At 40.6% G+C, this 13,189-nt stretch overlaps 1 protein-coding gene across 1 annotated transcript in view; it reads left to right on the top strand.

Moving 5' to 3' along the window:
• The first annotated feature begins 5,273 nt into the window (after nt 1-5,273).
• The window catches only part of grin2bb (glutamate receptor, ionotropic, N-methyl D-aspartate 2B, genome duplicate b), a 148,201-nt gene continuing 140,285 nt past the window's right edge, over nt 5,274-13,189 (top strand). The window contains exons 1-2 of the mRNA XM_041984294.1: nt 5,274-5,510; nt 10,546-11,203. Coding sequence (XP_041840228.1) covers nt 11,177-11,203 — 27 coding nt within the window. The 5' untranslated portion in view covers nt 5,274-5,510; nt 10,546-11,176. The remainder of the gene's footprint in view (nt 5,511-10,545; nt 11,204-13,189) is intronic.

Raw genomic sequence — 13,189 nt, forward strand, 5'->3', positions numbered from 1 at the left:
TGAACTCTTAACTTATTCATTTTGTAATATATGTACGCTTTGTATGGGGCATGAGCAACTGGTGTCTTAATTTCCTTCGGGATTAATAAAGTACATCTTATCTTATCTTATCTTACCTTACCTTAACTAGTACCAACATAACTTTCCATTTCTTGCAGTGAATTATCACGAGATTACTGCTATGACCAGAGTAACAAGGTTGAGAGATGTAAATGTGGCGTTAAGGGGTCGTGCAAGGGTTGGACAACACCACCCCGGGGCTTCCACCCGAGGAAATGAACCCCGGTGGTAATTCTTACCACCAGGTACCCAGGTTCAAAATGCAGGAGACAGCACTTCCAATAAACCAATGAATTTATTAAAATAACCAATAAGACTAAAAGGGTAAATCAGGGCTGAGACCTACTTGGTTGGGAAGGGTCCAAAACAAACGAAAAGGGGATCCCAGGGACACCACAAGTGAGGGTGAACAAACCACACCAACTCAAATCCACACAACACACATAGGGGGAAACCACCACTAGGGACACCGATCCACCACCAAGGGGCTCAGCACCTGATAAAGGAAAGAAAACAGGATTATAAACACTCTGGATAAGACAAACCAACACAAACTTGATAAAAGAAAATAAAGAGAATGACGTCTATTCTAAAACGGGCACGGGCACGCGCACGCGTGCACACCAGCTCGGCTAATAGCAGTCAATATGAATGGCTCCTTCTCACTAAACAGCTGACGCCGTCAGCGCACACAGAGCAGTCGCCAGTCCTGAAAAAAAGAGCAAAACTTAGCCAACACGTCCTCCTGACGAAGATCCTCTTCAGTGACCGCGCCGAGCAAAGAGCAGCCACACCAGCACAGCAAGGCAAAGCAAAGCAAAACAAAGCAGAACAGAGCAAAGCTATGCAAAGCAGCAGCGGTCCCAGCAGACGGGATCCAGAGCTGCACGGTCACTCCGTAGGTTGAATCAGACGATCTCGTATCACAGGGCTTTTTCCGACCCGCTTTATCCTCTAAAGCTTGGCGTCAGGCGGCGGGTTATCACGCTGTGTCTAACCCACAATTCCGGGGCTGCGCGTAGGCGAAGGAATCCCCGACTAGTTATGCAGCCTGCAGCATCAGCCTAACGGATCCAGGAGCTCGATGAAGAGTGCACCCTGCAGTAATACCCGGTGAGTCTCTGCAACAATAACCAGAGTGAGCAGCACTGGAGGGACAAACAACCAATTTGCAGCAGCGGCTGCTAGCCTACCTGCACCATCCAAGAGGGGGAAATTACAGATGCCAGGAACTGACGTAAACCCAGTCACCAGGAAGCGAGAGGCAGCCTGCACGCCCTGCTTGCCTTTTATATCATCGACCTGCTCAGTAATTGGCCAACCAACACATACGGCAATCCATGAAACACATAACACCCGTGTGTCCTGCTACATAAACAAACCTGGGGACGTGGAAACGGTTAAGAAGTTGTTAGGCTGTTGCCAAGTTCCAGTTGAACAGAGAAAGTCATATTTACGGTCAATGAGGAGATCCTGGATAACCCCTCCTTTATACTGGGTGCGTGTGCAGCACATTATGGCTGCGCTGCGGCCTCTGCTGCTATTAGGGGCTGTTTTAGTCAATGGTTTGGTTTCTGTTAATGTCTGAATTCATTAAGTAAAACCTAATCAGCCTTCTCCCTCTCTACTCTTCGTGCTTTTACACAATCTGTGAAGTCTGGCCTCCTGCTCCTAACAGTCCTTGTGCCACAGTATTACAGCCTTGGTGGGATCATACTCGCTGATTTTTGCTTTTTAATTTATTGTTCAAAAATAAACTTAACAAAAATTGATAATAAATAAATTTAAAGCTTATTGATCTGATTCATGACAAATCAGTAATATTGAATATAAATAGCTTATCAATAATCATAAAAGCTGATTTATAATAATAATGAACTTAATAACTGATCAGTATAATAATAATAAGTATCATTATTATTATATTGATAAGTTAATTGGTTGACAGCTGTTCATAGTCTTGCGGAGTCACATCATGCCCATTAGGTAGCTGTAGTCACCCTTCAGATTGTAAACAGCTAAGCTAAGCTAACAGGCTAACATCACGTCCAACAGACTGCTGTTGTGCTGACATTGCAGCATGAGCAGGTCGTTGCGTGAGAAGCAAGCGGAACTGGGCCGTGAAGCAGGCAGAAGGCGCCGCTATATCCAAACCATCAGTTTTCACTAAACTTTCTGGTTGGGGCTGTAAGCCCTGCTGATTTATCCTCCAGTTCCCGGTGCTTTCTTTTGGAAAGCTTGCCGGCTCCTGCTAAATATCTCCACATATTTACCCTACTTAATTAGCCTGAGCTAAATGGTAAACAGAACTGAAACAGTGCAGAGCATTGTCATGTCACATGCGAGTGTTTGCGTCAGTGCGCGTCGTTCATACATGCAGACAGCAGAGAAACATAAAGAAGAAACCCATCAAAAGGAAGACTGAAAAACCTGACTAATTTGGTACAAACATCTACTCACCATTTGGCGGACTCTGAGATTTACTCACCAAACGAAAAATTTACTCGCATTTGGCGCCTGGCGAGTGTTAATGAAGGACCCTGCTCTACACCTGACTTTTAGTTGTATTAGTATTTTTCTCAAACAGACCCTTCTCTCCAGGACCCCTGAATAGACCTTACCAGGGAGGCTGAGCACTGCTTCATTTGAAATGTTCTCCATCAACAGTAGAGCCATCAACTGTGCACTATCCTTCAGCATCCTTCCTATCCTTCCTCCTCCTGAGTCATTGGATGATGGATCAGAATCTCCTCGATGCAGTCTGGAAGTCATTCTCCTTGGCATCTCCAAACTCCGCCCATGCCCGAGTTTTTGCCTCAGTGACCACTGAAGCCACATTTAGCTTAGCCTGCTGATTCCCATCAGTTGTTTCCAGAGTCCCACAGGTCATAAAGGCCAGATAGGACTCCTTCAGCTTGATGGCATCCCTCACTGCTGGTGTCCACCAATGAGGTTGGGGATTTCCGCTGTGATAGGCAGCAACAACCTTACGGCCAGAGTTTCAGTTGTCCACCTCAACAATGGAGGCACGGAACACACCCCACTTGAACTCAATGTCCCCCACCTCACAATGAATGAATGAAATTTTATTGCCATTGCAACAGGTACAGCGAATTTTTTTTCCAGTACCAACCCGTCCCAGAGTAGACAACAACAACATTTAAACCTAAACAGGATCAGGCAGACTAAGGCAGCAGCCGCCGGGCAGCGTGCCATTTTCACAGATGGAAAGATGATTGAATCTCTGCTGCAGGTGGGAGTTGAAACGCTTTCTGACAGGGGACTCTGCCAGACAGTCCCAGCAGACCCTCACAACATGTTCGGATCACGACATCCTCCTGCACCATCTGAGCCAACTCACCACCAGGTGATATATGTATATATATATATATATATATATATATATATATATATATATATATATATATATGTATATAATCTAGCCTGAACTGCTTAACCTCGAGCATCAGCTCAGGCTCTTTCCCTGTCAGAAAGGTGACGTTCCACGTCCTTAGAGCATGCTTCTGCAGACAACCAGGGGGGCCACCTTTGGCCGCTGCCCAGCTCACACTGCACCCAGCCTCTACTGCATCCAACCTGCAGGTGGTGACCCCACAGGAGGGTGGACCGATGTCACCCTTTGGGCTGAGCCTGAACCATGGGCAAACACCCGGCCACTAGGTGCTTGCCTCCATGCCCCACCTCGAGGCCTGGCTCATGAGGGAGGCCACAGTGACCCACCTCTGGGCAGCCTATATTCATTGTTTTTAATCATCATAGGGGTCTGTTGAGCCGAGCTTTGTCTGGTCCCTCTCCTACTTTTATTAAAACATTGACCTGTATATGTTGAGTCATATCATCCACTTCATTACTTTAATTTTTCATTATGTTTTACTTGTCATGGAGCCTTGGTTTCATTAAACTAACTGTCCAGGTCACACTGTTCATTTCCAACAAGTAGACAAATGGAATTAAACAATGAGATTAATGTTCAACACTTACTCTGATCGTCATCCACATTGGTCTCCAATAAAATAGAGGGCAGTGTCATGAAAAGACAAGGGGCCTAGAAGCGGTCCAGAACTGTGGGTCTGAATCTGCGAGTCTCTGGTTCTGCAGAGACATACTATTGGGGCTGGGCCATAACTTTTGCACATTATTCTTGAATAACCATTATCCAAAGAAGCTGCAGAGAGAAAATGTATTTTTTTATAATCATAAACTTTGTCAATAGTATTCATGCATTTCATTAAAAAATATGAACATATCTTACTTGTATGTACTATTGTTTCACTGTATGGTGTTACTTTTGAATACTCCTACTTCTTCCTGCACCATTGCCAAGTGACTAATCTCCAATTAAACTCCCAGCTGCTCACTTTTTTCTGATCTATTCTCTGAGCACGGTGCGTCAACAGAGGGAGCCATTGCTTTCACTTAATAAAATAAAAAAACAAACAAAAAAAACAAAAACTGATTTTTCACAATTGTTGCAGCTGCTCCTCTTTACTGTAGCTGTTTTGAATATCACTCCTCTCTCTCTCTCTCTCTCTCTCTCTCTCTCTCTCTCTCTCTCTCTCTCTCTCTCTCTCTCTCTCTCTTTCACTGTCTCTCTCTCTCTGTCTCTCTCTCTCTTTCTCTGTGTGTTGAGGGGAGGGGGTAGAGAAAGTGAGCACAGTTTGAGCCGTGCTTTGCGCGCCACACCAGCCAGAAGTGTGTGCTCGTTTCCACACGCTATATCTCTGCATAGCAGCACCCAGTCATGCAGCCTGCCTGAATGCCATGTCTAACAGCTGTGTTGGCAAAGGGTTACAGCTCACCTGAGGGGAAGGTAGCATCTTGCTTTGAGGAGGACAGAAGATAAAAGAAGACTGACCAGTTGCAGAGAGAGGGAGAGAGGGGGCATAACTCAACTCCCCTCCCTTCCTCGCATCACTAAACAGAGCAAAAACGGAAGGCTTTGGAGTATTCAATTTTTTCTTTCGTTTTATATTTTTCTTATTCCTCATCGCGGTGCTGGGAGGTGCTTCATCCTTTCATATAGTCTCTCTCTCCGTCATTTGCCTCCTCATCTATTTTTCCATCTATGTGGTGTATAATTTCTTATATTTATGAGTGAGAGAGAGAGGGGAAAAGGAAGAGTTTTGTTTTAATTTTTCTCCTTTTTGCTCTCTGTCTTCACTCTTTTTCACAAAACCACACCATCCGTGTCAGTCCCTCATCATTTCATGTCTAACTGCCTCTTATTAGTTCATCATCCTCCCATCTCACACCTCTTTCTGTCTCTAAAGTCTGATATTATATGAACTTGGATGAATTTTCTTCAAAGAAAACTAGAAAAACTCCTCCTGAATGACTTGTTTTTTTTCCTCCTTTTCCTTCTCTTTTGGTCCCTCAACACCCATTTTCTTTGCATCACACTCTTGCGGGATTCTTAAATGTTACTCTAGGTAGGTTAACTATTGTTTAGTGTCTGTCTATCTGTCTGTCTGTGTGTATTTGTGTGTGCTTTACGTATACATAAAACACACATTAACACACACAAGCACTCGCACACTAAACAATGCCTAAAAGAAGAGTGATCAGTGTGTCGATATTGGTCTGGTCTCGAACCATTTTTATATGCTTCTCATCCTTTCTGCTTATCATGGTCAAGTTCAAACATTTTTAATTGTTGTCTTTGAAAAATCCTTTTTTGTTGTTCATATCATGTCATTCCCCCTTTTCCGTTGAATGAATATAATTTTGCAACTTGTGGGGGGAAAAAAAGTTCAGTCACGTTTGTGACTTTTTTTTTCTCTGCAAAAATTTGACAAAGTTATGTATCTTTAGTCTCAGGTAGATGATATCAGTTATTTTCTGACCTGCATGCAGAGTTTCAATTAAATATCCATCTTAAGTCATTTAAAGCTGATCCCATTTCAGCTTTGATTTGTTTCTATTTTCAGTCTGCAAGTCCATCAGCAGCCGATAGTTCTGTCCCAGCTTCTTGTCATGCTACACACCACACAACGAAATATCTGAACAAGAAAAATGTACTGCTCCTGCATGTTTTCCTCCCACTTATCCCACACATAGACCTTTCTTTCTGTTTGATTCCTAAAGCTTTCACCATTTTCTTGTATTCATTTTCATCCTCCTTCATGCAAAAGAGAGACCGGGTGCCATTAGCTGCTTGTTGATCTGAGTATTTAGAAAGAAAAGCAGTGGATTTGAGGTGTAATAGAAAACATGTGCAATTTGTAGATAGACAGACTGATAGACAGATAAATAGAAGTTAACATCCAATTTCATCGCTACCTCTCCTTTCTATTTTCCTCCCCTCTTCATGTTTTGTTTGATACTTCTCACTGCCACACCTTTTTGTGAATGCTGTTTAAAGCATTAGCAGTGTTAGATTATCAATTAGCCTGCATATACCTGAAACTGCCCGTTCGCTCAGCCATAAGGTGGCCAAGTAGCTTAGGCCCACATCTACTGCTTTAGTCTCCGTGCCAACCCCTTTCTTATGGACCACTAAAGGGGCTTAATAAATCCTTCTTTCTTGCTCTGAAAGGGGGGGATGTCGTCATGAAGGAATATGAAGGACCACTCGTTTTGCTCTGTCTTTTCTTTTGTGTCTCAACTCTGCTCCTCTGTAAACCATCTCCACAACAGTCTATAAATTATGTGTTACAGAAAAGAGTTAATTAGGTGAGTAGTGAATTAATAAAGCACCCACTACTTCTTCGCAAGTGACTGTATGCACATGCATGAAACAGAGGGTGTGTGCGCCCTGAATGTGCGTGTGTGTGCAAGAGTACAGCTGATGTTACAGGGATGTGCATGTGTCTGCATGATGGGAATATATTCTGCATGAACTTCCATCAGCAGGTTCTCTATGAAGGGTACTTTTATATTTTCCACCACGTTTGCTTGCATGGTTAAATGTGACATCACTTTACTGTGACTAACTGGTTGTTTATGGGAATGTGCCTTCAATTTTGATCCTTTTTTGACATACTTACCATTGTATATCCATTAACTTCACACCTCTTTCTGTTATCACTTGGTTTAGTGGTGTTTTTGAGCGGAAGAGACTTCTCATTGAAGCACTTTTTATAATTCATGGCATAAATTGGCCCCAAATACTTTATGAATTTGGTCAAATCTCTCACCATCAGCTAACATGAGTTGACCGGTGTAGTGCTGAGTGCAGGTGCATGCATTTACATCAGTTTGTTTTAGTAATTTTTTCCTTCCAAGCTGTTTTTTCTTTTAACCAATACTACATTGATTTCTGTCTCAGCCTCCATCACATTTCTTCTCATTATTTTTGGCTCGATGGATCTGCAGCAGATCTCTGAAAATAATCTGAATAAATCGCTGTAAATAAACCACAGATCTAAATGTGACTCATACTCCAGCTTTGCTGTACTCGACTCTCAGGCATGACCTTAATGAGCATTTTGAATGTAATGGGCTGTATGTCTCTGAAGGCATGATAAGTGATCCAATGCTGCATTGAGCTGTTCACAGCCATGGGTGCAACTTAAAAGTACTATTTTAAATTAAGTTGCTAAAATAAATAAAAATAACATGTTACTCATATCCTCACATGCATGAGTCCTTTATATATTTTACCTTTTAATGAAAACATATAGTCCACTGGCTGAAATGTAAGACATAAAAAAACTCCTACTGAGGTTTCTTCATAAAAATGTTAATACAGTGAGACACTTTGCTTCTTTCTTAAAAGTTTTAAGTTGATTTTAACTGAACACCTCCAAGCTCGGAGTCTAAATGATTAAAGACATCTTTAAAAAAAATTGGAAAGAAGTTTCTGTGCTGTGGGCATAGAGTAGTTTTTAAAGGGCAGGAGACCTCTAGAGTTTGAATCTAATAAAGGATTTATGCTCAAAAGAGAAATCATTTAACACCTGAATAAAAAAATAGAAAAGCAGACACTTTATATCAGAGATGATCACTGACATGAAGACAACTCGATTCTTGTATTAAAATATTCACAAGACATTTTACTTTTTAACAAAATGCCTTTTCTGTTATTTCATAAGTGATTTTTTTAAAGCTTCTGCCTCATAATCATGCAACTAAAAAACTTATTTGGTTGTTTTATGCAAATACTCACCACATTATTCTGTATGTGTTAAGCCACTAGTATCAAACTAAAACTACAATCAAATCAAATTAAATTTTATTTATATAGCATTTGTCAGACAAAAGTAACTCAAAATGCTTAAAACAAAGCAACCAGGTGCAAACATATGCATACAAAAAAAAAACAACACAATTTAAAGCACAGATAAGAGCCTAACAAGGTGCATAAAATTCAGTTTCTCCAAATAGACAAATACAAGTTTAAAGAATAAATACAATACAAAAATTTAAGACTAGATAAGATGAGAGTTATGATGAGAGTCAAAGATAATTAGACCACAGAGTTAGAGCGAAAGATGGATTTTTATTTAAAAAAATAATAATAAAGGTTTTACTGCCAGATAGGATTAAAATTCTACAAATGCAAATTTCCATTGATAATTTTCCCAAGACTTAACTATAAGCTGCATATGCAAGCTCCTCAAAATACAGATATACTGCATGTATACATATTTATTACCTTAATTTATTGATAAATTGTAAAATGTGAAGTACAAAATCACATACAATATGTTTTGTACCCTCAGAGTTGTTGCTTTATACAAACTCCCTCTATTTAATTTATAATCTATATTTCTAATAAATCAAATCTAAAATAAACCACCTACTTTTCTAATCTTCTGGTTAAAAAAATATTTAGTGCAAATTCAACCTCGGCCATTTATGGTGTGCCATGTGCTTTGTACCATTTCTCTTTATTTAAATGAAAAGTTAAATAAAAAAATATAAAGATTTTTGGATGTTTCTTTTTTTTTTTTTAAATGTTGTTCTAAGTCATACAATTATATGGCAAATGTTTTCTGTTTTTAGTTAACCAACCTGTATCTGCCAGGTGCTCTGATATTTTTCATATTTTTTCAGATCAGTGCGTCATGTCTTTTACGGCCTACGTTGTATCTGTCCCCTTTTTATTTCAGAGCATGAGCAGCAAAACAATGCATCTGCATGACTGCATCCAACTACAGGGGACAAGGCACAAACTGTAAACTATACATGGCATGATGCTGATAATGATAAATGATGGATACGTTACAGGTTATTTATCATTTTACACAACACTGGCTAAATGAGCTTACATTAAAAAGATTTATTTAAAAAAAATGAAACACTTTATGCTGTGAGCTGCTGTTTTCAAGCATTTTAAATCCAACATCCAGTCTTTGTTTGGCCTCTTGAATGAGCTGACACATAAAGAATGAGATGGTTAAATAAACTATCCTATACATTTAAAGCTATTAAAAGTAAAAAAAACAAACAAACAAACAAACTAACAAACTAACAAAAAAAAAAAAACAAACAAAAAAAAACCTCTCTTATTTAGATTATCTACAACAAAAATCTGCATTCAAATCTACATCACAGATACAGATTACAGATTCCCATTTTAGCCTTCTGGAAAAGCACTGACCTCACAAGCAACAGGAGGAAAATCCAACCCATACAAGCTTTTCCACATCACAGCATTTTTCTTTTATTAAGCTACAAAATTCTCACTCAAAATAGAAAAAGCTGCATGAAACACACGATCAAGACCAACAATATACGTTTTTGTTGATTTTTACTTCTGAGTAAAGTTTATGTAAAATACATGTTGGGATTAGACAAAAGCATCACTTAGTGCTGGAAAATCCTCATGAATAAGACTGAAATACATACATTTGACTTTTCCCTTCGTGGTTGTTTTTACATTTCACACGTAGCTGCTGCTTTCGCAATGATTACAGGTCGCATATAACTTCCAACGTAATTATAGGTTATTTTATGGCCCCATGTGGTTATATTTGAGTGCTAAAGCAGGGTCACGAAGACTTTACTTTTAGATTCAGATTTAGATTCTTCTTTAGTTAATATCAGGAGATGACATGAATGTCAGAAATAATATATCACAGATAAAAAAAAAGGCTTTAAAAATACGTGAATAAATCATAATGCAGCACTGCTTGTTAAACTGCAACAAGTGCTCGAGTAGTTATACTACCAGACATGATGAATAATAAATGCCTCGATGCCTCTGCAAGATCTCTCATGACTTGTGTATATTCTCACATCCTATCCTATAAATTTACATATCTTTTTAGTCTTAAACTCTTAAATTCAAAAACACTAGGTAAAAACAAGCAGAAAACAAGAACATTGAACTAAACTCAGGGTGCAGTAAAAGGAGAAAATACCTCAAGTGAGTGAAGCCTTGACCTCAGAGGCAATTGACTTGTGTACACTGTGGCATTCAGCCTTCACCAACAGCACTTTGATCCACCGCCGTACTCTGCAGACTGACTCTGTCCTTTTTTTTAAAAAAAGAAAATGTATTTATTTTCTTCCTTTCAGACTGAGAAGAGCGGGCCGACAAGCTGATGAGCATGACAGGCTAAATTAAGCAAAAAGGCACAGAGTGACAGAAAGCTGAAAAAGAAGAGGAGTACATATACGCTCACTGCTGCTCATCTCCTTCATCTCCACGGCAACAGCGCTTACACGCTTGCAGACTTCTGGAGGGAGACCTTAGCGAGCTGTTTCACCATCTTTGGAAGGAGGGGATAAGGCAGTTGGATGGAAAGAGACGAATGAAAGGACTTCCATTCACCCCTCTCCACTTGTCAAGTTTCAGTTTCTTTCCACTTTGTGCTGACATTTTGAGTTAATAGTTGCTTTTCGATACTCCTAAAATCTGAGTCAAAAGCATATTTCAACCAGTTTGGATCAGTTTTTTTGCAAACTAGGTTTTATTTTTTGGCTGCACTTCATCCTCCTCTCACTCAAAGAGGTCCAGTGCGCCCCCACACCCACCTCCACCACCTCTCTGCTTTGATTCAACCCAAGCCTGCTCTTCCATCACCCCTCTAGAACCCACCTCAGTCTCCTCTGCGCGCCTTCATCTGTCTACATCCCTTCATCCGAGGCTATGAGAGGAGGAGTCGAATCCCAGACCGCTCCATCATGCCAGTTCTGAAGAGCAGAGATGAGATCTGGGCTGGCAATGTTCAAGGTAGGCCCATAGATTTCTGTGACTGGGCTGTGTGTATGTATTTATGAAGGTTTCCTCAAGCTTCATCCCTAAAAATCTGCTTCCTGGGAAGGTTTTAAGCTGAATCTTTGTGTCAAATGTATTGAATGAAAACTTCCCCCTAGTTATAAACCATTTAGTTTGATAATTTCTTAGAAATGTCCCCAGATATTTAATAATTTTTCTCATGTACAACTGAATCAAGAACTAGAGTCCTACATCTGAAAATGCCACGTGTTGAGTCATCACCAGAACAGCTGGTTGGTGCTGTGTTGTTCAGTTGTTAAAAGTGCATAAACTGTCCTCAATCATGATAATTTCAGGTCACAAAAACAATTAGCAGAGGTGGAAATAATTACTAATATAAAAATAAGACAGACAATATTGCTTTAATTTGTCCCGACACATGGTGTGTCTTCAAACAACCGCCTCAAGGACCTTTGGTTGAGTCACTGGGTTTTTATATTTCAATAAAATGTGCTTTTGTGATAGAAATCACTCCATGAAATCATATCTGAGAAGTCAAACTCTTTGCAGGCCATATCTTTTCTAAGGATGACTTGAGCTGTAAGTAAATTTCCTGTTTAAACCTACACTATCATGCTTGACAGATAAGGCCCATCATTTGCTCATAAACGCCTGTTCGAGAAGACGAAGCATCTTCTACAGTCACGCAGGAGAAGGAAAGAAAGGATGAGAGAATGACAGACAAGCATGTCTACTGCAAAAGAATAAAAGACAAACTGGTGTTTTCTCTCCTGATGCTTTGTGAGGCAGCATGGTATTGAGATAAGGGATAACAAGGCACTGGCTTCAATAAGCCCATCAAAACCAAGAGTTGTGCTGCTCCACAGGGGAAAACAGGTCTAGACAATATTAACCATGCTAAGCAACAGTGTGGAAGCAGCAGCCTGTTTTTATTGCTGAGCTTGTTCTCTTTTCAGCAGGTGGTAAGGAGTTTGACTAATAAGTTGGAAAATAAAAAAACAAAATGATCTGTTTGTTGTGACAAAGGCTATAAAAACGGAGATGTCAGTGAAACCATGAGGCCCAGTGAAAGTGTGTTTTATCTTTCCTCTTGTGGGCAAACCAGTTTTTAGATAGAAAATGAGCAAAAGCCTTCATCCTCTCACTGTGTCTGGATTCTGCCAGTGAAGCTGCTCCAGGATTTTGTCTCTTGGTGGCATTGCGGATTAGGTAGTTGGCTGAACTGTTTTTTGCCTCGAGGTAAAGACTAGTTTATGCTTGCAAATCTAAACCGAGCTTTTCCGCACACGTCGAACCACCAAGATCTGATGCAGCCGTCTAATTGTGGTGCATGCCTTTGTCGAAGCGTGACTTGGAGGAGGTGTGACAGCTGCCGCGTCCCTCCTGAACAACACAACAGCCTCAGCTATGAGCTGGTTGCTCTACTTATAAAAAACAAAAACAACAAAACAAATGGAGCAAATGCGCTGCACTCTAAACTTAAATTTTCCATTTGCAGTAGTTGGGTGCCAGCTGCCATGGCAAATATGAAATGGCTGCAGGTGAGTTGTGTTTGTAGGGGACTGAAGAAAAGAGCTGAGAGATGACAGAGAGAACAAGCAAAGGGGGTTAAGGTGTGGCAGACAGAATAAGAGACAGACAGGCAGTAAATCCTGAGGGAGCTTCACTGCCAGTAGATGAAGGAGTCAGCTTTGTAGACAGATGTAGCTGTAAGTGAATAAGCAACAAGGTATAGGAGGGTTGTGTTGTTGCTGCGTCGTGATGCTTCATGTTTTTTTTTAAAGTGGGATGGGTGGAGCGGATTACTGGATCTGAATCTCTTGACAGGCGGAGAAGCATGGCCCTGTTTTGATCGGTAGACCGTGAACGGCGTGGCAGCAGTGGCTTGCCGCAAATCTGAGAGCGTCGGAGCTGATGACGCCGGAGCTCACAGATAGCCTGCTGAGTCAGTTTTGGATACGAGCCTCGTGTGGCCAGCTT

This window comes from Melanotaenia boesemani, chromosome 4, assembly GCF_017639745.1.
Source record: "Melanotaenia boesemani isolate fMelBoe1 chromosome 4, fMelBoe1.pri, whole genome shotgun sequence".
In the NCBI taxonomy this organism is placed as follows: domain Eukaryota; kingdom Metazoa; phylum Chordata; class Actinopteri; order Atheriniformes; family Melanotaeniidae; genus Melanotaenia; species Melanotaenia boesemani.